This window comes from Onychostruthus taczanowskii, unplaced genomic scaffold (assembly GCF_017590055.1).
Source record: "Onychostruthus taczanowskii isolate IOZ18803 unplaced genomic scaffold, ASM1759005v1 scaffold75, whole genome shotgun sequence".
NCBI lineage: Eukaryota > Metazoa > Chordata > Aves > Passeriformes > Passeridae > Onychostruthus > Onychostruthus taczanowskii.
The window spans coordinates 3,417,007-3,442,750 of NW_024505339.1; the positions used below are offsets into that span (position 1 = coordinate 3,417,007).

Consider the following 25,744-nt stretch of genomic DNA (forward strand, 5'->3'; position numbering starts at 1 on the left):
CAAATATCATTATTCTGCAATAGCCTTTTATAAAGGCTGCATTTTTCTCTCCTCCCAGCAACCATCAGTGCAGGACTGGCAAGGAGCTTTCCCAGGAACCAGTGCTCAGTTCTTCCAGCCCAACATCTGTGACCAGCTGCAGCACTATTAACTAATAACCCAAAGCCAGCTCCCACCCACATTTCTCATTTGGTAAGGCAAGTTATCAGTGATACACCAGGGCCTCAGTAATTAATCTATAGGAGAAAACAGCAATGATTCCCCAGCAGCTGGTGAATATTTAGGGTTTGGGGTTGGCTTTTTGTTGTGTGTTTGTTTTCCTTTTATTTTGAGATGTATCTGCTTGAGCAAGCATCAAATAAAAGCTCCAAAAAAAGCTGTGGTGAAGTCCTTTTGCATAAGCCTCCTAACAGTGGATCAATGCTGCCTCTCCACTATTTCTGCAGGGTTATAAAAGCCAGGCTGAGGAGCGCAAGGCGTGAGTCAGCACTCTGCTCCCCGTTACCTTTTTTCTCCATGCGCTTCATATCCATCAGCTTCTCCACGTTGTTGGGATCGTTGAGCCACAGCTGCATGCGGACAAAGGGCTCCCTTCCCTTCAGACTCAGCTTGTGCCAGGGCTTGGGGCGAGCCAGCAGGTCTGAGACAGAGCCTTGGGTCAGCCCCAGGATTGTCTCCCCGAACAAACGCTGACCTAATGGGAAATTGAGAAGAGCGTGAATTCGCTCAGCCCAGACACGGCAAAGAACACGAGATCATTCCTCAATTATTCTTACTTCAGAACCGCTTCAAAACCCAGAAGAAACATTTAGAAAAATAAATGTTCTGCCTCCCCACTAGAAGGATAAATATTGAGCTTTAGTTTAATCCTCAGGATCTGCCTGGGATAAAGGGAGGAGCTCGACACGTTTGGGGAGTGGGACCTTACAGTGAAACTGTGCAAAAAATAAAATTAGGAGAGGAAAAATAAACTGAACCTCTAGCTAAGCAGGCAGCTAGTGAGAGCAGTGAGGCTACTTAGCTCTTATGCAGGAGGGCAGTGCCACAGCCTTGTTCCAACAGGGCAATCCAAACATTTCCAGCAATCAGTGAACCAACAGCAACGCAACCTGCCCCTTCAGCAATGTCCTCACAGAAACACGTATGGAATTTCTGTGCTGTGCTATCTGTGGGGATCTAACTGTGCCTTACCCACTAGAGAAAATCAGAATTTGCAATACAATTTTTGTTTTACAATCTCTACAGTATTTCTAGTTAAGAATAGTTAATTTTAGTTCTCACAAAATGCTGTCATCTGGCAGGGTGAAATCTGCCAATGCTTTACAGTGTACAGTGTTCATATGTGATTGCTGACAATGATTTTATATGGAAAAAGCCTAACTTACCAAGGACTGGGGGAAATGCCTGTGCACCTCAAACCCAACCACAGAGCTGATTTTCTAACCCCCTTCACTTCAGTGTTTTTCCTCAGCTGCACTGCCTTGATATCAACTTCTGCTACAGGAGAAGATCTGAGTCATCAGGATTTAAGATACAAGTGCTGCTGCCTTGGAATTTCAAGGTAACCCCAAGATCTTTCCATAACCCCCAAATTTGGGGCTCAGGGTTCTGTGTCTGATCTGCAGCTTTTGAGTGCCCTCACTAACACACAACAGAACATTCTCCCTTCACATCCCAGCACTTGTAGCCAGTGGTAACCAACATACCCTGAAGGGACAATGGGCATGAGTGGGGGTTCTGACCCCACAGCTCTGCAGGACAAGCCCATGCCTGCAAAAGCATCCCCAGCTCTTAGGAGCCCTTCACAGCCTTCTCTGATCCTGACAGAGACAGCTCATGGCAAATATCTGCACTACAGACCCACCCCCTGCACTTAACTCCAAGATTCCCCTCCTCTTTCTCTTTCAAAACATCCCAAGACTTTTGCCCTGGTGAGGTTTTTTTGCTGTAGGGGGAGAGGAGGGAATATGGGACCAGTCAGAAGATGCAGAACATCCCACTCAGGTGTGTGGGGCAGGTGGGTCTGCAGAGCTTGCAGAGGAAGCAGCTGAGATAATGAGAGGCAGAGAGGGGAAAGGAGAACAGGATTAACATGACACTGCTCTAAATAAGCTCTAAAACTAGCCCTGAAAACAGCTCCTACAGACTGAACAGCAACCTACATTCAGAATTCATTCAAGTTCCTGAGTAATAAGTGATTTTCCACTACCCTCAATATCAGGAAAATCAGACAAAAGAGGTAATTCAGGGGAAATTTTATCAATTTTATCTTTATGTTTTTATCAGGTGTCCTGCTGGGGTAACCTGCTCCCTGTTTGTATTTAAAAACATCAGCAAGGCCTCATCCATTTCCCTGTAAACCTGCCAGCTACTAACAAGATAACACAGCCACTTTAAAAATCTGATATTGTGTTGCCACATGAACAGGGCACAGATTTGCAAAAGGGTTGGGAATGAGCAGTGCTGGCAATGCTGCTGAAGGAAATGAACCTTTAAACTACAGCCTAAAAATTAAAAATGCAAATGTAGAAGGAGGTAACATCGTGTTCTCTAGGTGTTAAGAACAAAGCTAAAGATGTTTGTGTTGTTTATTTCATGTCAGGATATGGCAGGACAGGAGAAAACACCTGAAAGACTCCCAAGCTAAGGGGGAAGGTGTCAGAAATCATCCTTGGGAGGGAGCAGGTGTATCACGCTCCATCTTCACCAGAGCACTAGGAATAACAGCAATATTTTAAAGCACAGGTTTCCTAAAGCTCCTCCCCACCTTTCATGCCTGTTCCCACTGATGTGGATCCCTGGATCTTTCAGGGAAAGTCTTGACCCTTCCTACAAAATGCCCCATATTCCCTATCCTCAAACAGCTGAGGGCTTCTGCTTCCCTCTGTGAGCTCCGTGCAACCCAGCAGGGAACCCCTGAGGAACTCTGACTTTTGGGGCTCAGAACATCAGCAGCATCTCAGTGTGAACACTGCCAGCACAGTGTGCTGAAGGTACAGAACCTTCAGAGAATGGTTTGGGTTGGAAGGGACCTTAAAGATCACCCAGTTCCAGCTCCTAGTGAAAGGAACATCTTCCACTGTCCCAGGCTGCTCCAAGCTGTGTCCAACCTGGCCTTGGACACTTCCAGGGATGGGGCAGCTTCTCTGGGCACCCTGTGCTGGGACCTCCCCACCCTCACAGGGAAGAATTCCTTCCTAACATCCCACCTGAACCGACTCTACTTCACTTTGAAGCCATTCCCCCAACTGGAGAGAGGAGGAGAGAACCACCCAGCTCAGTCTGAATTGTTTTGTACAACTGTGGTCTCTGGCTGGTGGCACTGGGACACCTCAGCCACCACCAGTTGCCTGTGACAGGTTCACAAGGCCCAGTGGCCTAAAGCAGAGAAACCTGTGCACCAGAAAACCTGGTGCACTAGCACACTGAGGGCACAAAAGGAGACATTGAAACTGGTTCCACACCTAATGCAGAGTTTGGGGCACATTTCCTGGCTCTTCTGCTGCTTTTTAGGCTTGTCAGCCACACTGTAGGAAAACAGAAATCATGGGAAATAAAAAAGACTAAGTAAAAATGGCATCAAAGCAAATGTAAACAAAAATACTTTTTTTTTTCAAACCTCTCTGGAACACCAGAGCAGGTACAGCACTCAATAGCATTTTGCCCAAAAACCAGGGGCTTGGATCTGCAAACCCTTACCATGATTTGGGGCTTCATCTCTACCTTATCTCCACTGAACAAGCAACCACCATCTGCCCCAGCCAAATGCACGGGCAAGGAATTCTGCTGGGCTCAGTGGAACACAATCTCACTCAGGGTCTGTCAGTGATCAGGGCCATTTCCCTTTTTTCCCCCAAATGATGTTTAATGAGAACTTGGGACCTCCCCCATCCCAGTATTTTTTCCCCTTAAAAAATGTTTTAAGGAAATAACACGTTACTCTGTGTCTAGATGAAAAAAGGCTTCCTCACATACTAAAAGAGAGGAGTTTTTACTTTCACAGTCATCCTGTTGAGATTATATGGATAAAATTCTTCTCATATAGGTAACATCATCAGTCTAAATCTAAACTTTTGGTCCTATTTGTAGTGAAGGAAGAGAAGCTGGCACATCTGGGAAGCACCAGCCAATCCCCTGAACACCTGATACAGGAGGGATGAATCCCTTGCTGAGACCCAGAAGCAGGAGCAGGTAACACTGGCACAGCCTTACTGCCCTCCTGCCAGAGCCCTCAAAGGATCCCACAAACATTTCCCAAAGCCTTGTGGGGGAAGCAAGGGTTAAAGACAAGAAGAGGCACAGTGACAGAATTAATGTGGACTTCCCATACTCCCATCAGGTTGTTCTCTGTGACTATTCCAAACAGTTGTGACACTGAAGGCAACAGCCAAAAACCCATCTGTAGGCAAGAGCAGCCTCAGCTTTGCACAACTCTAAGCAGAAGAACTGAGTGGCCCTGCACACTTATCTCAGGCTCATCTAAACCTCAGATGAGTCTGGATTTTCCCTCCCAGCTCTGCAGGGACACTGTGCTCCTGCTTGTGGTGCAACTTCCTCTCCAACCATGCTGGCCTCCTCTGCCTCACCCAAAATGGGCCTGGAATTTGCAAGTGTGGGGGAAACAGCCTTTCCCAAGGGGAGATCTCCCTGGCTCTGGGGTTCTGGAGGTCCTGACAGCCGGCTGGACTCTGTTTTGGGAGGTGGGAGCAGTACCTGGCTGCTGAGCCAGGAGCAGAGCTTAGGAAGAACAAGGGTGTGATGGGACTTGAAGTAGAGTGTGACAATCTGAAAGGAGTTTTCCACCAGTTTAAAAAGATTAGGTATCTTTTTAGCAAATTAAAGCTTAGGCCAGGGTCAAACCCAGGCATTCTCACAGACATCTCCTGTAGCTAACAATAAAAACATGAACATTTATACATGATTTTGTCAAGAAATGAGAATAAAGAGATTTACCAAGATTGTTGTCCGTGAGCACTTCCTTGACCCTCTTGGTGATGCCATAGGTGTCCAGCTCAGGGGACATGGCCACCAATTCTTGGATGCTGAGTGCAGAGTGGCCTGAGAGTGGCAGAGGGGTCGTGGATTGGGATTCAGATGCAGGTGGCTCACTGGATTCCTGGGATTTGCCATCCTTACTCGTCTCTATGGCAGGACAGGGCTGCTGTACCAACTCAGTCAGGCTTTTCACTGATTCACTGGAACTCATGGGAGACTCAGGAGCAGGACTGCAACTGGCAGAAGTCTTTGGAGTACTTTCTGTAATTAAAAAAAGACAAAAAAGTCCCCACTTTAGCATAATTGTAATGTTTTGATTGCAGGATATTTAACTTTTCTCCTCATTTATATTCTACCTACTTAAAGAAATGCCTAAGTATGCAAAATGCTACTTGCTATGATTTGGGTACTAAAAAGCCTCTTTTTAGAAACAAGAAATATTTTCTAATTTTATCTTGAGTCGTGTCTGATTTCTTATAAAGACAAGATGTACAAATACAAATAAAAATCAGGAAAAACTGAAGTGCAATAGTCTATAAGTTTGCACGCAATTTCCTTGGTCAGGAAATCTCAGTTTTGCTTGTCACAACATTTTTATATAAGGATGGTTTTAAAGCTACCATTCTAGAATGGTTTTAACTTCCTTCTGTGGCTTGTAAGAAACTCACTCAGCCACTATTTTGTTCTGTCAATGAGGGATTTTCTACAACTGATACAACTCTCTATCTTGAGAGTGTTATTGATTTCATTTTGCTTCTTATCACACACATCACATTTCTGCAATTCTCTTTGTCCAGAAATAACATGATTAAAATACAGTTTGTAATTAATGTTGTATTAATTAAAGTATTTGAGAATCCAACATAAAGACAGAGAGTGGATCAGGAGACACCCAAATCTGTTATTGTGACACTTGGTTTAAAAGAAAGCTTTCCCAATCTGTTAATTTGCCAACAACAATAGGTTCTGTACAAAATGTTGTTTTCCCCCAATAAATTTATCTCTCACAGAACGTACTGACTGAGCTTGTTCAGAGATTCCAGACATCTGAGGGTACAGGCTGAACCTTTTTTAAAGCCACAGCACAAAGGCAACACAAGTGCTTTACAAGAATCATTCAGGAGATAAGGAGCACGGGCAGTTTCTCCACCCACAGCTTTCCCCATTCCTGTGGGGCTGCTTCCTCCTCCTTGCTGCCTCCCAGCATCTGCTTGCCAGGGTTAATGGCATGGATTCCATCCTCACACATCCCTGGGTTTGGCTCCAGCTGCCTGGAGGAGGCTGACAGAGCTCTCAGCTGCACAAGGAGGAGCCCAGAGCCCAGAGTTTTCTGAGCCCTGTGGTGCCACCACAGGGGATTCTCAGGTCCCATCAGGCAGTGGCTGCCAGCAAACCTCATTGAGTTTTGAGTTTGTTATCCAGAATATTGTCAGATCATTCCAGAGCATGCAGCCTGTGCGGCACGGAAACATATCCCAAATGCTGAAGGAAAATACAGCCACAGGAAAAGTCAGGCCCAAACTTGGAGTAGAGTGCAGAGGATAACTGTGTTTGTTGTTCAGGGTCCTGGGAGCTTTCCCATGCTGCATTCAAGAGCTTCCCTGATACATTCACTTGGAGTTGCACTCTCAGACATAAAAATCTGACTTTTTCCTTAGTGCTTTATGTGAGATACAAAAGTGGAAGACAGAAAGTGAGGTGCATGTAAATCTTTAAGGTAAAGGGGATCCTACAAATCCTATTTCTTCTCTCTGCTCACCCTGGGTCATCATACAACCCAACAGAAACCCTGGGAAATGTTATTTCTGTACCAGGAGCAGCAGAAGAATTGTACTGTAAATTTGCCCTGATTCACCCATGCGAGGGACCAATTTGGCAGATCATCCATCTTGTTCACTGTACACTGTCAGGGATGGCATGAATTCCCCACATGATAAACAGATTTCTTCTCAGGTCTGTGTCCTTTAACCCACAGCAAGGTCAAAATTATGGCTGCCTAGCTAATAAACTGCACAGCACTCGTTCAACTTCCCTCTAATTTTGTCCCTTGTGCCAGCTTATACAAATCTTACCGAATAACTAGAGCAGCTGCAAATTTCCTATACAATTCCTCATCTGTGCACAGTGAGCCACATGCACACAGAAGGGGGAAAAAAAGGACAAAATAATTTAAAAAAACCCCAAAAACCAAACCAAACCCAACCACGCAGGACTAAACAAAAGCATTTCCTAATGCCTCCTTCTCCCTCTCCTTTCCCTGCCCAGCCTAATTATGAACACAACAAAGGTAATCTGTGTTATCATCTATCACTGAGATGCTCTCTGTTGCTCACATATTAGCTTATTTTTTTTTATATCACTTACCAAGAGCTTACTTGAATTTCATTTTTAAGACCAATCTGCTGCTCATTTACTCCAAAAGGTGGGATTATCTGAATCTAATTTTGGAAGGCAGTACAGATGACAAACTGCTTTTTTTCCCCACCAAAAGGCAAGTGTACAGTGATTTCAGGCGAGGCATTATGTACATGTACTACAAATAACTCCAAATATGTTCCCTATTCATTTTTAGCATTTTTCCCTTCTGGAAAAACATTTTCAAGATCACATAAATATTTGAGGAAAAGATCCATTATTTGGGACAGTAAATTCAATAATCAAATAATGCAAACATTTCCCGTTAATCTACTTAAAAAATTAAATAGACATTTAGAGTACAAGTGACTGCTGACAGAACAAAGGGGAAAATTGACTGTATTCACTATTCCAGATTTAACTGTCAATCCACAGCCATTTCGCATGGTTTATGAAATAATTTGTCTGTATTCATTTCTCTCAAGTTCCTCACAAGACAAAGACACAAATTCAGGATATTGGAAAAATATACATTAAGATTTCCAAAGCAGCAATTGAACATTTCCAATGAAAACAATACATTGAAAGCTTACTTCTTTAAAATTTGCTCTGCTTTTTTAACCCCAGACTGCTCTGAATAATAATACTAACTTAAAAGCAATCCAGTTTCTTAAAAGTAATATTCACTGGATGTTTTCACATTTGTGTTTAAGGAGGAAAGGAACATTTTGTCCATATAAATATAAAACTGTATTACAGAACAACCTGCAAACTCCATGGCCACCATTTATCGATGAAATCATTTCAATAAATTCCAGGTAAACTTTGCTATACCACAGGGGTTTGTTTTCCAACAGCCTGCATCCAATATAAGATGTGAAGTAAAAGCTCCAAAGCTTCAAAAATGAGGTGCTGGAAGAGCTGGATTCAGCAGATCAGCTGAAAACACTCCCCCAGCACAGCCTCAGCCTGACACCTCTCTCTGCTCTGTTCTGCCACGGGCAGAGTCCCTGCAGAGCGTAAGGAACCCCAGGCTCCTCTCCCGAGCATCACCAGGTCTGCAGGAACCCAGCAGTCAGGGACACTTGGAACTGCAGGGCACTGCTCAAGGGGGACCATTTCTGTGATGTGCAGGAACTCTTCCCAAGTCCACAGGACGCATCCAACAGGTGAAGCACAGCTCAGATCCACAGCCCCCTCCAGCTGGAGGCTCCTTCTGAAGCTCAGGACATCTCGGATGCGAAGACCTGCAGGTGCCACCTGCTCCCAGCTCCCCAGAAGATCTGAGACATCTACAGGACGTGACACCAGTGCTGCTGTATCCCCACCAAGGAGGCATTCAGTGACAGAGCAGTGTTGAGACACAGATAAGGTTTCACCAGTCCCAGAGGCATCACGTCTGCCAGCACAGACAGATTCCTCCACTGCAACTGCTCCCATGCATTTTGAGAGCTGCAGATTTGCTGCTTTTGCTCAGACCCTGCCTCACCTCTGACAGCAAACTGGCTTTGCATCCAAATCCAAAGTTCAGAGATTGGAACAAGAACATCTGAATCTGCGAGCATAAAGCACAAGCCCGCTCTCAGTCTCTCCTCCCAGGACATCTGTCTATCCATAGAGACACCCTGTACTCCTGGAACTGCTGGGAGAGTAACCTGTCCAAGCCTTGCTGGAAACACAGGCTTAGCTAATAAACTGCAAAAGGACTCATGGGAACGAGGTACGGAACATGGTGAAGTTGAGGAAGACCATGCAAAACACAGAAGGTATTCAGCGGCCTCTAAAAGGATTATGAAAAATATTATATTCTAAAGACAGCAGGCAGACAACAGCTGCCTTAAATTTCAGAGGGAAGTGGATTGAAAAAATGGATCCACTATAATTTTCAGAGACAAACCTCTGTAGTTTATCTGATCCACTATTTAAATTTCAATACACAGTCCTCTATCTGCAGTAATAATAACCTAAATTCCATTTAGTGTTCATTTGAGCAGTCAGGATAAAGTCATTTCTTATTATCTCCCCACTGTGTAAAAAACAGCTTGAAGGTAGGAAGTCAGCAAGCATTTTCACCAAAAAGTAATTATTGTAAGTGACATTTTTACTGCTGGCATGCCATAAGGCGAACTGCGCATTTGGAAGGACAAGTTGCTAAAACAAAATGACAGGGTACTCTGTGACATTCCAACGAGAACCCAAACATGATTTCACTGCTGCTTGCTTTGATGCACCACTTTTCCCACTGTCCAAAGCTCGGGCTGCAGGTTTGTGCCAAGCCAGTCCAAGTTGCCTCCCGAGGAGCTGGGGGAACGGGCACATCCCACGGGAGCCAGGGGCATCCCGGGCTCTGCTCGCTCCCAAATCAGCACAGCAGTGGGCAAGATGAAAGCAGACAAATGTGGACAGGAGATTTCTCAGCAACCTCTTAAAAGAGTATTTGCTACTTCAGGGCTGCATTTACCTCCTCGTGCAGATGAGTTAATGGACAACAACAGTCCTGGCAGGCTGCCTGAGATCAAAGTGTCTCACACTGGGACTGGATTAGTTTCTGTTTCCCGATGATGAGGCTGCCCATTCTACCCAATCTGTAGACCAAAACTTGGTGAATGCTGCCCTGATCACACACAGCTGAGCAACATCCCCAGGACAACCCTGGTACTCAGCTTCCCAGGGTGTGAGAATTTCAGGGAGAGATTTCTTCCCCCCAGCCTTCTATTTGATTTTACCTTTAGCTATGTCTGCCTTTTCAGGGTCTCATCAGAGAATCACAGAATGATTTGAGTTGGGAGGGACCTTAAATCTCATCCAGTTCCACCCCCTGCCATGGGCAGGGATACCTCCCACTATCCCAGGTTGCTCCAAGCCCTGTTCAACCTGGCCTTGGACACTTCCAGGGATGAGAAGAAATTAGCATTCTAAAGTTAATCTTTTAAAGCACCATAACAGCAACTCTCCTCACTAACAGTGGGTGCAGCACAAGCCTGAACTACGTAATAAAGCTGAGCAGCACTTGTGGGAGAGCAGTGCAACACATCCCTCTTCTGACTAATTAAAGAAAATACGCATGAAAGCGCCTTCTCCTAGGTAGTGCTTTTGGTGGATTTACTCTGAGTGAGTGAACCTTGCCTGAGCACAATTTACAAATTGATGTGGCTCATAAAAATATGATCCTCCCTACAGTTATAAACTCCCCCAGTTCTGTGTAGGGAGTGCACAAAGCTCCCTGCAGTTTGCATCTCTAATGATGTCACATACGTAGGTTGGTGCAGTTAAGAGTTGTGAGTGCTCACTGGAGTTGCCACCACTCTGGCTGTGGAGAATTTGTTTGTTTGTTTGCTTCATAAATGTTGTAACTTTGGGGAAAATGTTATTTTGGGCCTTGGCTCAGAGGGAAATTTTATGTGGATGGGGGGAGGGATCAAAGGAAAAACCCCTTTAGGAAAGTGTGCAGATGTATGTGTGTCTGCACGGAAAGGGGAGGAACCAGCTTTGGTTAACTCTGCAATTACTGGGGCAATGTAAACATAAAGGTTCCCACTCTGCATATATGTTAAGTGTCAGGAGGATATAAAACTGAATAATCAGGGTAAATGTTAGAATTAGCTGAAAAAAACTGCTTTTGAGTCTTGCTGAAGGATTGCTGCAATTGACATTGTATTTTCAATTATTGTTTTAGCTTTGCACCTCTATTAAAAATGTGTTTTCAGCTCTGGAAAGCAGAAGGAGCTGGAGAAACCAGATGAAGTTGAGAAAAGAGCACGTAACATGGGAGCTGGTGATAAGACTCATGAGGAGAGATTTACAGCTGGATGTTTAAAACTTGGAGAAGTTGGGCAACCAATTCTCCCTTCAACAAACCTGCAGCCACAAACGCTTCTGAGTTTTAGAAATCCCACTGTTGTGCCCAAAGCTACACCAAGACCTATTTCAAGGCTACATAAAGTGATATTATCAGACTTTTACTGAGCTAGGAGGAGAGGGGAGCACAGATTGCTCTGAAGGATGTCTGGAATCCTGTGCAGGAAGATAAAACTGGAGTCAGTCAGTTCCAGTGAAATTTGTCCTGAGATCTGACTTTGGAGCGGACACACCAAGCCCTGACACAACACCACCCCAGGAGAAAACCCTCTGAGGAGAAGAACAAAGGGACATTTTTGCAATAGCTTGGGGGGAAGATGAGGCCTCTATAACCCTAAGCACTAATTTACAATAAAACACAAAATAAAATGGGGAAACTTAAGAATTTTTTAGCTAGATTTAGACACACAGTTGAAAACATCAGAGCAATGCTCAAGTCAGGCCAACAGCCCCAAATTATCCTTGATTGATATCCTTGATTGATGATTCCTGAGCCGAAAGTGGGATCTTGGCTCACTGAAAAGTGAATTATGATTTTTTGGTTTTAGAGATGACTCTTAACCAGTAAAAAAAAGTTTCTAAAAATAAACTATATTTTAAATTACGTGATTAATGGCAGAATCATGGCTGCTTTAAAACACATTGCTCTACTCTGCCAACCTTTACTTAATATTCAGATTTTTCTGTGTTTCTGTAACTTAGCTAGAAATCAATATTTAGAAATAACTGCTAGAAAATATTTTTAATAACCTTATTATTAAACCAGCTTGTGTGCAGACGCTTTATTAAGCATTTTCTGAATGCTAAAACAAATATGTCATGGAAGCAATCAATCAAGATGCCACAACCCCACAGTGTTATATTTTTAGTATAATCAAGACAAACATGTTCACAATACCTTTTGGAAAACAGAGTGAGAGCCTCCACGAGGAGGTTCTGCTGCACTTTATGGTGCCTTTGTTGACTTGCTGACCTTGTGATTTGATGTGTTAAACCAACGTGCTTGAATGTGGCACCAATTTTATGGCTGTTTCTTGTCCTCCTGTGTCAGGAGCCTGATGTGAAGGTATTCCACACCCTCCTCTGAGATTTGAACCTCGTGGCTGCTCTGGAGCAGAGGCTGCAGCAGGATGCATATGTGCACTGTGCACTGCATTTAGAGAGATCTCCCCCACTAAACAATGTGGACATTCCCTTGCCACAGGCAATGTCCACATGGGATGGATCCCAGGCTAATGACTGCCCTCCCTCCTTCTTTTCCTTCCTTCCTCCTTCCTTCCTTCCTTCCTTCCTTCCTTCCTTCCTTCCTTCCTTCCTTCCTTCCTTCCTTCCTTCCTTCCTTCCTTCCTTCCTTCCTTCCTTCCTTCCTTCCTTCCTTCCTTCCTTCCTTCCTTCCTTCCTTCCTTCCTTCCTTCCTTCCTTCCTTCCTTCCTTCCTTCCTTCCTTCCTTCCTTCCTTCCTTCCTTCCTTCCTTCCTTCCTTCCTTCCTTCCTTCCTTCCTTCCTTCCTTCCCACAGTGACCCTGAGCAGTGCTGCACTCAAGACCCTCCTTTTTGGAGGAGTGCTGAGAAAGTGCTGAAACAAAATGACATTTACATTGCACGCAACAATATTATAAAAGCTATTAAGGTACATTATTTTACACATCCTCATAATCTCTCCATACTGCTTTACTTAATTTGTGATAAAATTGTTGAGAAAGGGTACTTAATGTAGGACAGTCAGTAAAAGTAATTTATCATCTTCCCGCTTCGGTGCTCACGTTATCAGCGAACTCATTTTCTGCATTCATCATGCAATCAGCCTATTATTTGCATATTAATCAGGCAGTGGACCATGAAAGAGCTGCATCCCAGCCAAATGCTGCACTATCTCAGGAGGAACACTCAGTAATTATCATACATCAGTGTTATGATGTGGTAATTGATTATAACATCTTTCTGTTGCCCCTGGGGAGTCCCACTGCTAACCCAGCTTCAGGCATTCTGTGCAGATTTTTCTCTGAAAATTAGAGAAACCATTGCTGTCCTTTTATTAATGTTTTTTACCTTTACAATAGACAGCTCTCTGAGCATTTCCAAGGTACTTTTGCCTGTTTCTTTTTATTTAATGAAACCTTCATTAGGGAAAACACCTGTCTTGCATCAAAAAAAGTACAAAAAAACCCCAGCCAATCATCCCAATCAGTCCCCCCCAGAAAACCCAGTTGGGCTCGTTCATATTTGTCCTCTCTCTTTCAAGGTCTGGTGGCTTTTTAGGTGCTGGTGTTGCTTATATAATGCCCTTCCCCATCAAACACAACAAAATGTTGCAACTTCAATAGACAGTAATTGCAAAGTTCGCATAAAGGCAGTTAAGTTGCTTTATTTAGGTGCCAAATGAGAGGCTAATTTTGGTCCTCTCATAAAGGACAAATGAAACATCTGCCAGTTCAAACTTGCACTATTTTTAGGACCCGAGCTCCAGAGGGGTAAACCAGAGAAACAAACACTAACCACAGCTGTGGTTACACCGTGGTCAATCTCACACCTCCCTGGTGTGGGAGCCCTTCCCAGCAGCATCCCAGGAGCCCTTGGAAGGCAGCAAGAAAAGGGGAGATGGCTCTCAGAAGGGACCACCTCGTGCCAGAAAACAGAAGGATGCTATGACAAAGGCATGGAGGGACAGAACAATGGGGGAATGGCTTCCCACTGCCAGAGAGATGGGATACTGGGGAGGAACTCTTCCCTGTGAGGCTGCTGAGGCTCTGGCACAGGGTGCCCAGAGAAGCTGTGGCTGCCCCATCCCTGGAAATGCTCCAGGTCGGGTTGGACGGGGCTTGGAGCAACTTGGGACAGGGAAAGTGTCCCTGCCATGGTAGGGGTGGGACTGGATGAGCTTTAAGGTCCCTCCCAACGCAACCCATCCTGTGATTCTGTGACAAGTTGCCATCAGCAATATCTTTGACAAGTATAAATCCTGAACATGTACTATCAGGCCTTTTTTACATTTCTTGTTGTAATTGTATTTTCTCCTTTCATTGGCTTTTTAATTGGCTATCTTTCTCTTTTCACTTTTATTTAAATTTGATCTCAAATCCACTTTGCTTTGTTTTCAATGCAAGTTGCATTTCTCATCAGATTTAAAATAATCACTGGATTCTTTCATTTGCTGCTTCTCTGGGAGGTTGTTGGCAAGTTAAAAAACCCTGCAACCCTACATGCATCAAATGAGGTGAGACAAATTCCTAAGTTTCTCTCACACCCTAATGTAAAGGACAGGCTGGAAGGTAACTTAGAAGACATTAATTTTCTGGTAATCTTCTGTTTTTTCATCTTGGGAATGATTTGCTATCAAGCAATATGTAACTCCATAACCAGAACAGGCTGTTTATTTCCCGGATTCAGAGCTGCTGGGTGAAGAGGATTTCCATCCCCATTATAAGATGGAAATAACAACCCGCACATTTGGTGCTCACACACCTTTTTCCCAGTATTTTGGGAAGAAAATAGCCCATTATCTGTTCTTTGAATTGAAAGCAAGGTAATTTTCATCCAGCGGAGGAGCATTTGGCAATTTGCTGAGCAGCAGTCGGGCTGCTGCCCAGGGAGGGCTGAGGGTACCGTGGCCATCTCCACCCCACCGGTGGCCTGCAGCCCCCTTCCTTTTACCACCAGCAGCCAAAAGACCAACATGAACTTCTGCCAGCTGCCAGAATCTTCTATCCCCAGCAGAAAATCATCTGCTCCCTTTGGAGAAGCCTTTCCAAGCTCTGGTGCAGCTGCCAGCCCACGGGGGACAGAGCGCGGCCGCCACGGCGGCTCCTGACCCTGCCTGGAGCTGCAGAGCCCTGGCCTCTCTGGGTGTCCGTGCTGCTCCACTTAGGCTGGAATTTGCCTTCCCAACCTCTCAGCTCCTCCTTTTCCAGCCAGCCCCTCCGTGCTTTGCAGTTGGCAGCGGGGAGGGGGCGAGGGCCCCTCCCCAGGGGAGGCTGCGCGTCTCCGAATGCGCACGGAGAGGGGAAGGAAAATGCTGGTAATTAATGAAGTGGAGTAATAAGTAATGAAATTAACAACAGTGGAATTTACAGAGCTAGACTGCTCAACGGCCATGGTTTCTCTCCCTAACTATATCCCCTTTTTAGCAACTCTCATGCTAACTGCTACTCTGTGAACTACCTGAGAAGCCTGAGGCAATAATGGTCAGGAAAAATTCTTTTTTTTTCACACAGCTTAAAAAAAAAATCTTCATTTATCAATTCTGCTCTTTGAAAATAAAGATTTTAAGGATAAGCCATTGCTGTGCCTGGCTCAGTGCTGCTGCAGAGCCACACTGGAACTCCTTGCTTGTGGATCTCACACTAAGGGGGAGTGAGTGTCAAGGACCCACATTCCCAAATTAACCACAGAAATAAAACCTAGCTGCAACCTGACTGGGTAACTTCTCCAAAACAAATGCTACGAGTCCATAACTGCACTTAGTTGTGAATTAAATTTGCTTCCAGAATTCAGCACAGGTCTCCTCTTTGCTGTATTAACAGGAACATTGTAATTGAGTCACAAGGAGTGTCAGCCTAGAAAACAGTGTTCACTCCCTGATTTCGTGTTTTATTTTAGCCCTTCTAAAAGCCCCTTTAGCCCTTTTCACAGCAAATATGTGACCACAGTGAGGACGGAGTCGTCTTTTGCAAATTTAATCACTGGGTGGTTCCATGGACAGAGAAGAATACAACCAGCAGAGGAATTTCTCCACAAATACAGACTATTTGCAAACATCGCTGATGGAAAGGGAGCAGGGCTGTGGGAGGCAGCCTGGGCAGGACAGGCCCCAGCAGGAAGCAGGAATGCCCAGCTGATGGCCAGGAATCAGAGCCAGCGTTGTGTTCAGAATCAACTCGAGGCACTGACTTCATGCTGCATCCCCAGGTCTCAGTGAGGTGCTCTGACAGCCACTCTCCTGGTTTTATTGATACCAGAAAGGCTGCCAGGGAGCTTCTCATGGTCCAAATGTCAGGGAAGTGGCACAGAAGATGATCACACACGTTACAGACAGACTACAACAGCTGCCCTTATGAGGAGCCAGCTGATACCCTATGGTTTGAAATCAACACAGCCACAGACAACTGCTCCTGAGCCCAATCCCAAACCACACAGAAAAAATGTGGAAACTTCACCAGGATGTGCCAGGGTGCTCCAGGGATAAGCATGAAGGTAACTCTTTGGCTGATGTAGTAGTTCAGCTCTGAACTTTAAAACCACATTTGTACCTAGCACAAAAGGCCACAACTTTCCCAAGTCCAAGACTCAGCAATTGGTCATTAAACACAAAACATCTCTGCAAGGAATTCCTGCAGTCGGCTGTCTGAGCCATGTGATCTCCCTTCTCTTCCATTTCACAGACTACATTAACCACAAACATTTCATGTCATACATTTTTATTAACCTGGAATGCCAGCAAATGACTGCAAAACCATTCCTCTCCTTTTTTTCTTTTTTTTTTGATTCAACAACAAAAACCAGCTCCAGTTTGGAAGGTCTGTCAGCATCACTGCACCAACCAATCACTGGTGACATCCCAGTGAAAAGACTCAGCTCTCCCTGTGCTCATCCCAGCTGTGCTCTGGAGCACCATTGCATTGGGTGAGCTCTGCCCACCCAAACAAACCAGAACAACGCAAGGAAAGATGATAAAACACAGGGAGATGGGGGTAAGGGTTTCTCCTTTGGCACCACGAGGCTACTCAGCTGTTCCCAGAAGTGCATCAAGATTGTGTTCCTGAATTTGGGCTGCCAGCCTGAAACACGCTCTCTCCCTACTTTGTTTCTCCCAGAGCAGCCAATGTGACAGAATTCTCCTGGAATCAGGAAAATGGGAATATCCACCCAGCACACAGTTAACTAGCTGCCCACTCACCAGCTTCTGTACTGGCCAATGTTCCAGGAATCTGTATTACATAAATGAAAATACAGTGGATACCTGGCTCTGCCATCACACCCCGATCTCTCTGTTAATATCATAACAACACAAAATCATCCTGAGGTTTTTCTGATTTGTGTCCCCAAGGGATGATAAGAAGTAATCTCCCCGTTGTTGCAAATGCTTTATTTTGAAAAGAAAGCTTTTATGCATATTTCAGTTGATCTAAATACAGTAGATCTCGGGTTTTTAAATCACCAGATAATACGCAATTATCTCAAGCTAGATTCTGATTTTGAAACAAGCTCTAATTAGCTCCCCATTTTATGCTGCTATAATCCTTTCTTCAACTCCCATGAGTGTTACTATTGCTAAGCAGCATGAGGTTAGGAATGATGGATGATACCCAGAAAGGAAGACAAACAAAAGGGAAATTCAAAATCCCCTGAGATCACCCGCAGCTGTATCGGCAAATGAAGATTTCCACATTAGGTCATAAGACGACCCTTACAGAAACACACACCAAAAAGGCACGTCTTCTTCCCACTGAGTATTTGCAAGCCTTTAATGTAGTATAGAGAGTGTGTATGTCCTTCACAGAGGATAAGGAAAAAAGTGAATGCAAAAATTCAGCTTTCCTGCGAGCAGCCACGGACGGAACCAACAGCACCAAAAAGGAAACTCTGTCTCAATCTCCTATAGATACGCAGCACAAACCCTCAAAATAAAACCAACTAATAAAAGCTGTGCACAGTGCAAGTATTTAGAGAAATATCTGAGCCTTCTCCTGGCACATGGCAACTGTTCAAACCCACCCCGGCTCCCATCAGCAGTAATGCAACTAAATAAGGGCCAAATTCATCAGGAAAAAATGCTGATGCAGTTGGGTGACACTAATTCAACTTTTTTTTCCATGTGATTTGGTCCATGCTTTTGACACATAAATCATTAAAAAGGCAGATTTACCCAACGGCATTAGAGCATTTAGGTGGAAAGAAATACACAGAAAAAATGTTAGAAAAGGCACAGCAATACTATTTTTGACCACCTAGGGTACAGACACCATTTTTGTGTAAAACATGTTCCCTGAAACTTGCACAAAATCACCAAGCCTTGAGGAAAACTCACAGGGAGAAAATACAGGCATATACCTGGCTGTCATTTTGGTATAGGCTGTTTTTCATAAAATCCATTAATTGGGTTTCCAAAGAAAAAAACTAAGCTTGGCTTCCCTTTACTATCTCAACATATATATAAATATATAAAACATATATATGTTTATCCATTCACTATATGAAACACTGATGGGCCCATCTTTCTACACGTGAAAATGGAAAATCACTGGACAAAAGGTGAGATTTTCATGAATGAGGTGTTAATCAAAACTTCATGATCTAGAAGTGTAACTAACTGGGCCAGAAATCCAGAAATTCTGGCTAGGTCGATAGAATAGAGCCAAATAGTAATGAAAATACCCCCAGCTAATGAAAGTTTGAGTCGTTACTATGCATGTTGACACTCTGTACACTGAAGACCTTCTTGGCAAAGCACTCAGGAGCCACTGAGTGTATTAGTTTAATTTCACTTCTTTCCCTTCATGCATTCAACAAGTTCCCAGCCAATTATATTACATGGAAAAGGCTCCAGACCTCTCCTCGTTTCAAAATTGTTCTGATTAATTTCTGTTTTAAAATTACAAGTATGCAACCTTCTCTGCCTTGATTTTCCTGGGAAATGTCTCAGAAGACCAGAAAATTGGAGCTGTCTCTCTCTCTCTTTTTTTTTTTTTTTCCTCCCTGCCCTGTAGTGATGGATCTTTCACAAATGCATAATTATTATTACCTTTTCCAAACTGTTTGCTGCATTTTTAATTACAGAACAGCTGATAATAAAAGGAAATTGCCAAACTGCCCTTCCTCATTCAAATAACTTGGTTTTTGCTCTTTTGTTCTGCCTGGTGTCACAACCTTCCTTATTCCTTCAAACAGAGAAAGGCACCAAGAAAAGAACATTTTGTACAACAATTCTATTTTTAATCCTCCGAGAGGAGGTAGAAAAGGGCACGAGCCCATTTTCTCATTTGTAAGTCGGCTTTAAGGAATGAAGGAGGACAATCATCAATAACATGATTTTATTAGCTGATAGGAACGTGTCACCTCACAAAATATTAGCTCAAGGGCAGGAACTGACAAACGACACTGGGAGTGTGGGAGGGAACAAAATATCCCAGCAGCAAAACTGAACTTCCTGAAGGAAATCACTTTCAGCTCCCAGCCGTCCCCCCGGGAATCCAGAGGGTGGTTGGATTTTAATACTATGGGCTTGTCTTTCCATCTTTTATAATTAGAGCTAGTCATAAATATGAAGATTAGCAATAACAATGCAGCATTTCCCAGCTCCTCTGATTTCGAATTCCCCCTAAAATGGCTACAATTAATTACTCATATTTTCCACGCCGTCTCAGGCGTTTGTAACTGTGACACTCTTGCACGGCATTGATGCCGCAAAAAAAGTACTCAATGGCATGTTTTTAATGAACCATCACAGGAAATTTCCATGTTCCCTAAATGCTTGGCTATAAGTAACAATAGCCCTATGATTGCAAATAATTTTCTCCCATTTTGGTTTTGTTTTCATGGCTTGTTTTTACTGGGGGCATTTTTTTTTTCTTTCTTTTATGTATTTATTTTCAACTGTTCTCCTTAAGAAAAACGTGGACTGAATATCATCACGAATTTTCTTCTAGTAAAATCTTTTAGAATGCAAAACAGTTTCCCCAGTAGAGAGAAAAAAAACACTTTAGCTGGGATATTTAGAGTAAAGCCAGCGAGCTGCAGAAAAAAGGAGTTTTTCAGAATAGCAGAGAGGTGAAAGAAGAGTGCAACCCTTCCCTGTCTGTGCCCTGAAATGCTGCAGTTCTCCAGCACAGGGCACTGGCTGTAAGCACAGAGCAGGGCACGGGTATTTTTCTGGAGTGTTTTACGTCAGTGAAGCATTTCATTGGTAAGAGGCTGTGTGGGTAGAGTTTGGTATCTAACAGCAGGAACACAGCTGTTCTCTCCTGTCCCAGCCTCCCTCCTATCCTGTGACCATCTCTAAAGCCTTCAGCCACTCACTTCCCTGACACTCAGCTTTGCTGCATCTGCTTTTTTATTTATTTTTATTTTTTGAAAATGAAAAAAAGAAAAAATAAGGTCAGCTGGGAATGTTTAATGAAGCTTGAAACAGACGTAACATGGTCTGTTCCTCACCTTTGGATTAACAAAGCAGATTTTGTGCAAAGGAGAGTGGAAAAAAACCTACCAGCAAGTGAGGCAGCTGGAGTATGTGGCTCACATTACAAACCAAGGGCTTGTTTTACAGCCATTGTCACATGTCACATTGATAAGCTGAACTATGGCAAAAAAAAACCCCTTACAGAGCCAATGATCTCTCAGATCAGACAGAGTCTCTTTACCTAATATATGCAGCTAAATATGTGTGCTCCCTACATCTGCCATAGCAACAAGGAGAGAAGGAGGAATTAACTGCATTAATAAAAAAAACTGAAGGGACTCCTGTATGATACAACAAAATGTGAGAAACCTCTCAGCATCAAAGCAAACGCAACAAAAGCACAGAGAATTATTTCAGAGCAAATCATTGAAACCAGCTGATTACCTGAGCTTGCACATCCCTGCTGTAGGGAATCCTGTAATGATGTCACAGAGTGAAGGACTAGATAAGAGAGGAGAGGAAAATCAGGGAACAATAAAAGGAGATGCCAAACCACAAACTAAACAGTAAGCAGGCTCAACAAATAGCAAAGTGCTGATCTCGGCAAGGGCTCGCTGCTCAGTTAACTCATGGCACAGAAAGGTGCAGCCAGGCCAGGCTCCAGCCTGGCTTTTCTGTGTCCATAGGTACTAGGGGAAGAGACAGCCACAACAGAAGTGTCATTGCAACCCAGCATTCCCCCTTTAAAGCTCAGTTTTCCAGCTCACCTCCTGAGACAGCAATCGATATTCTCCCTGGAACAATCCAAATCCCCTGTGCAACCCTAGGAAACAGCGCACAACATTTTCCAGCTCTTTGGCCAAAATTTTTGGGATTGTGTGTCATATTCATGCCTAGATAATATCACCCTAATGAAGAACTTGATAACTGCTGCTTATCAATTACACATAAACGTTCATAAACACTCCCAGCACGTTCTCTTAGGGACTGGCCGGGCTGCCAGGGTGGGATGGTGCCACTTCCATAACACCTGGACCAGCACTAGTGCAAGGCTGGCTTACTGCAAATTTAAAAAAAAAAATACAGAAAATAGAAAAAGAAAAAGAAAAAAACCTCTCCTCCTCCTCAACTCAAACAACATAGTGGAATTTTAATTACCTTGTCCTTGTTGCTGCCCTTGTGCAGGCAGGACACACTGTCCCAGCTCACCATTCAACCAGAGCTGCATACGAATAAATGGTTCTCGGCCTTTTTGGGTCAATTTGCTCCATGGCTTTGGCCTGGAGAGCATGTCACTGACACTTCCTTGGGACAGCCCCAATACCTGAAGTGAAGCAACCAAGAATGGCACGTTAACACACTGGCAGTGGAAACGGGGGGAATTTAAATTATTTTGGTTTCCTTTATCGCTCAAATTGTTTGTATATGGACAATTATAAAAGCTGTAAAAATTGGACAATTATAAAAACTGTATTCTGTGGATACTTGGATGGAAATGCTTTTCTTCCTGCCGTGTTGCCTTCTGAAGGAAGGTGGGTTTTTCCTGTAGGATCTGGGTGGCAGCAGCCTGGTGAAGGATTTGCATGCTTTTCATATTTTGTGTCAAACAGTTTCATCAGTTTTAACAGGAAAAACACCGAGTCCAGGCACACACAGGCGGATGAAACAGGCAATGACTGGCATGTATTTTGTTCTCAAACAAAAATAATTGGGACTTTTGAGACTAGGCCTATATTTGCTTGATTTTTGGGGGATGAATTATAACGATGTGTGTTTTCACCTGTAGCAGCAGCTGCTCCACATAAGTAAATATTTAAGAATACAGCTGAATGCGGGGGGGAGGGGGGAGAATTTCAGACAGGCAGAATGCAATTACTTGCCTGGTATTCAGCACTGGTACAAGAGTTAAAAATCATACTTAATGAAAGCTGCCACGGGATCTTTAATGACCCCGAGAGGTCAGACTTTTCATTTTACATCTTAGTGAGAAGGTAATAGTGTGATGCCAGCTCCTATTACACTTTCATATTGATTCAATTCTTTATAGGAAGAAGAAAAAACAAATGTCCAACACTTTTTACAGCCTGGGAGGGGTTTTCTGGTGTTTAGGACCCTCAAAATCCCATGTGCTCAGTGCTTAGGGCTCACAACGTGAGAACTTCAGGGAGCCTTATCTGAAATCAAACATTGCTCTAAAACATCTCAGAGCACACTGAGGTACTGAGCACCAGGTATTAGAAATGACTTGGAATTCTTGACTTCAGACTAAGGAGAGTTAGGGGATTTTCCATGTGTTTGTTTTAATGCCCTTGTGCACATTTCCAAATAATAACGAAAAAGGAAAAGTGCTCTTATGTCCATAATCTTTGCTTATAACAAAGTTAAGACTCTCCAGTCATGACAATGGTATTACTCAAATATTCCACGAATTCATTACATTAACCATGAAATATTGAGTCTCAGCAACGTTTGCTTCAGCTTTCAAGTTTTCTAAACTTGGGGCCCCACTCCTAATTCCAAGTGGCTGAAGCCAATCCCTGTATAAAAACCCCTGCAATTCCTACAGGGAAACTAACACTTTGTAAGTTTTGAAATACTTCACACACGGAGCAAAAACATTTTTCCACAGGACCCCTCTGCCTCTGCACCTGTGTAAGGAGCAGAGGGCACAATCACAACACTGGTGAAACAAGAGAGAACCACTTCTTTACCTTTTCCCCAAAGATCCTTTGGCAGATGCCATTCTTTGCTAGCTTTTCCTTGACCTGCCGCGTTAGCTCTATGGTATCCACCTCCTGGTACATATAAATCTCATACTGCTCGGGTGTCAGTGGAGGAACCGAAGGTTTGGATGGCTTGGACAAGGACACGATAGGGGATGAAGGGAGGGGGCTATTCTGTGGTGTCTCACTGCGACTCGCCCCAGTCATGCTCAATTCAGAACTCTGCGAGTACGGAGATTCCGCGTTTGGCCACTCTTTCCAATACTCGGAAGAAGACGGTCCTTGGAGCTGGCTACGATCTGGCCTAGTCTGATTGCTGACCTTTTCTTTTCCACCACTGGCTTCCTCAACTTTTATATCTTCAGGAAGAGCTGCATTTCTTCTCTCATGCTGCACAGTATTCCACCAATGGTCCTTCCAAACACCACCACGTCCCAACTCATTTTTAACATGCCTCAACATACCCTGGGCAGAATCACTTATTCCATGAAGCTCTAAAACAGGTGCCTCCTGAGGCTCCTTTTTGAGCCCAGAGAGGTTCTGCAATGCAGAGATACTGGAATCAGTGACAGATGAATGTTTCTTCAGGGATATGGCCAAAGGAGAATAGCTGGAAACCGAAGACATTGCAGGTGTAGACACTAGTTTGGGGGACAGGATAGAAATGTCAGCTTGAGATAGAGGTGGTGTTTTTAAGGCAGGTTCAAGGGCAGCCTGCTGTGCCTCCATTTCCCGTCGGGCTTGTTGCAGAATGGATCGAATTGCATCATCAGAATTGCCACTGCTAGAGGCAGAAGGCGGCTGAGCCGGCTCAGCTATGAAAAACAACCAAAAGACTAAATGCAACAGAGGAAAATGCTTTATATTCAACACGTGCTACTGTAAACATTTCCCTGACAGGGAAAAAAAAACCCCAAAATGGGGCTGAAATACATTTCTGGATGGGAGGGAGGAGTTTTCACTAAGCAGAGATTTTCACTTTTCAAAATAATGTAAGATTTCCAAAGTTCTTCACTGGAAAATTTTGAGAGTTGCCAAAGTGCTGGATGTTTGCACGCACAGACTCGGCTGCACAAGTCTGGGATCACTTGCCCTTCCACCAGTGTAAAAATTTTCAAATAAATGTCTTTGAAAATCAACCCTTCACTTCTTCTTCCCCCACCCCCACATGGTCAATAACATTTTATAGCTGCATTTACAAAGTTATTTAACCTTTCGCTTCACTCTTTTCTCCACAAATGAATTTAACACACACTCAGAACTGAACACAGCTGCATTCACCTGGACAGACTATTACAGTATAAATAAGGTGAGACCTTTAAACTTCAGAAACACAACACACAAATTACAACAAAGACAGAACTTTAGGAAGAGATGATCATCATTATTTCACCTGACAAACTAAATATGCTCCTGCTTCCTGTTTTCTTGTACCATGGTCCCAACCACTGAAATAAACAGCTCTACCAGAGCCAGGCTGACACCTGGCCATCACCCTCTCCTTTATCTGAAGCTCTAGGATGGAGTGCCAGGTGCTTCCAGCAGAGACAACCCCCAAATGCAGCATTCCAGTGGGGAACGAGGGTTTGAGTGGCTGTGCTGCAGCAGTCAGGGATGAGCAGAGACTGGAACGTGGGTGGGGAATTATCTCTGCAGAGCCAGGAGGTTTTGCAATGGCATCTGCTTCTATTTCAGTCTCCACTGAGGTCCCCAGTGCTTGGAAACCAGTTCCTCTGAAAGCTGCTCTGCAGAGAACAGGCAGTGAAGCACCAGGTTGGAGCAGGGAACCCCACACTGCAAGGAGTGGCACCAAAGTGAAATAAGATTTCCAACACGCTGTGTATGGCTCCAGTAATACTAATGCTCATCTGAATGCATTTCTGAATTTGCCTCCCTACATTCCTTCCTGTCACACACTGCAAAATACATGAAAAGCTAAGAAATAGGAAAAAAAGACAGTGAGACTATCTCTGCTGTTTTATCTGCTGGTTTCACAGGGAGTTTTGAGGCCAAATTAATATTTGAAAGGAAGTCTGAGACTCTCAGATGAAACATGCTACTGAGTAACATTCTTGCAGTTTCATACACAAAGCTCTCTATGTAATAATTTCCTGCATAAAGTCATATTATTTAGATCATATATTAACTAGTGTTTTATATTCTGCCATGAGATTAACTTAGTTTTCATTTGAAAGACAACTATCCAAAACTGTAAATCAGTATTTATTTTAAAAAATGAAACAGAAGTATTGCACAGTAATTTCTACTTCAGCCCAAGAGCGCTACTGGGAATTCTTAAAACTGAGAGGGCCATGGACTAGACAGAAATGTTAATTACATGACAGCATATAATGAGAAATTAGACTTATTTCAGGCTAAGAGGGATTTTTTGGGAAAGGGAATGTGTTTTGGATTTGCCAGTTCATTCCCTGAATACGTTCTGTAACCAAAAATAAAGCAATCTAAGAGTCAGGACTGAGTGTGCCTATATGAGTACAGGATGTACCATGGTGCTGGGACTGGTAATTGCTGCCTGGAGTGTGACCTCCACCCCAACAAATCCCTCCAGCCCCTCTCCCATGCAGCTGTGTCCCTGGGGCCTGAGTGAGACAGAATGGAAGAGAAAGCAGGACCTGCTCCCTTTCCAAGGAGCAAACTGGGAGGAGAAAGGATTCTGTAGGTTCCCCTCAGTGACTCCTGCA

The 25,744-nt window shown here is 43.8% G+C and overlaps 1 protein-coding gene across 6 annotated transcripts in view; it reads right to left on the bottom strand.

Annotated features, from left to right (window-relative positions):
* The window catches only part of CUX1 (cut like homeobox 1), a 267,150-nt gene that overhangs the window by 40,710 nt on the left and 200,696 nt on the right, over positions 1–25,744 (bottom strand). For 3 of the 6 annotated variants that reach the window (XM_041423196.1, XM_041423195.1, XM_041423193.1), the window contains 5 exons: positions 23,031–23,857; positions 21,478–21,643; positions 20,764–20,820; positions 4,954–5,256; positions 506–694 (listed from right to left, as the gene is read on the bottom strand). The exons of 1 other annotated variant lie outside the window; for it this stretch is intronic. In XM_041423196.1, the coding sequence (XP_041279130.1) occupies positions 506–694; positions 4,954–5,256; positions 20,764–20,820; positions 21,478–21,643; positions 23,031–23,857 (1,542 nt within the window). The remainder of the gene's footprint in view (positions 1–505; positions 695–4,953; positions 5,257–20,763; positions 20,821–21,477; positions 21,644–23,030; positions 23,858–25,744) is intronic. 2 more of the 6 variants (XM_041423199.1, XM_041423194.1) reach the window with 1 other exon arrangement.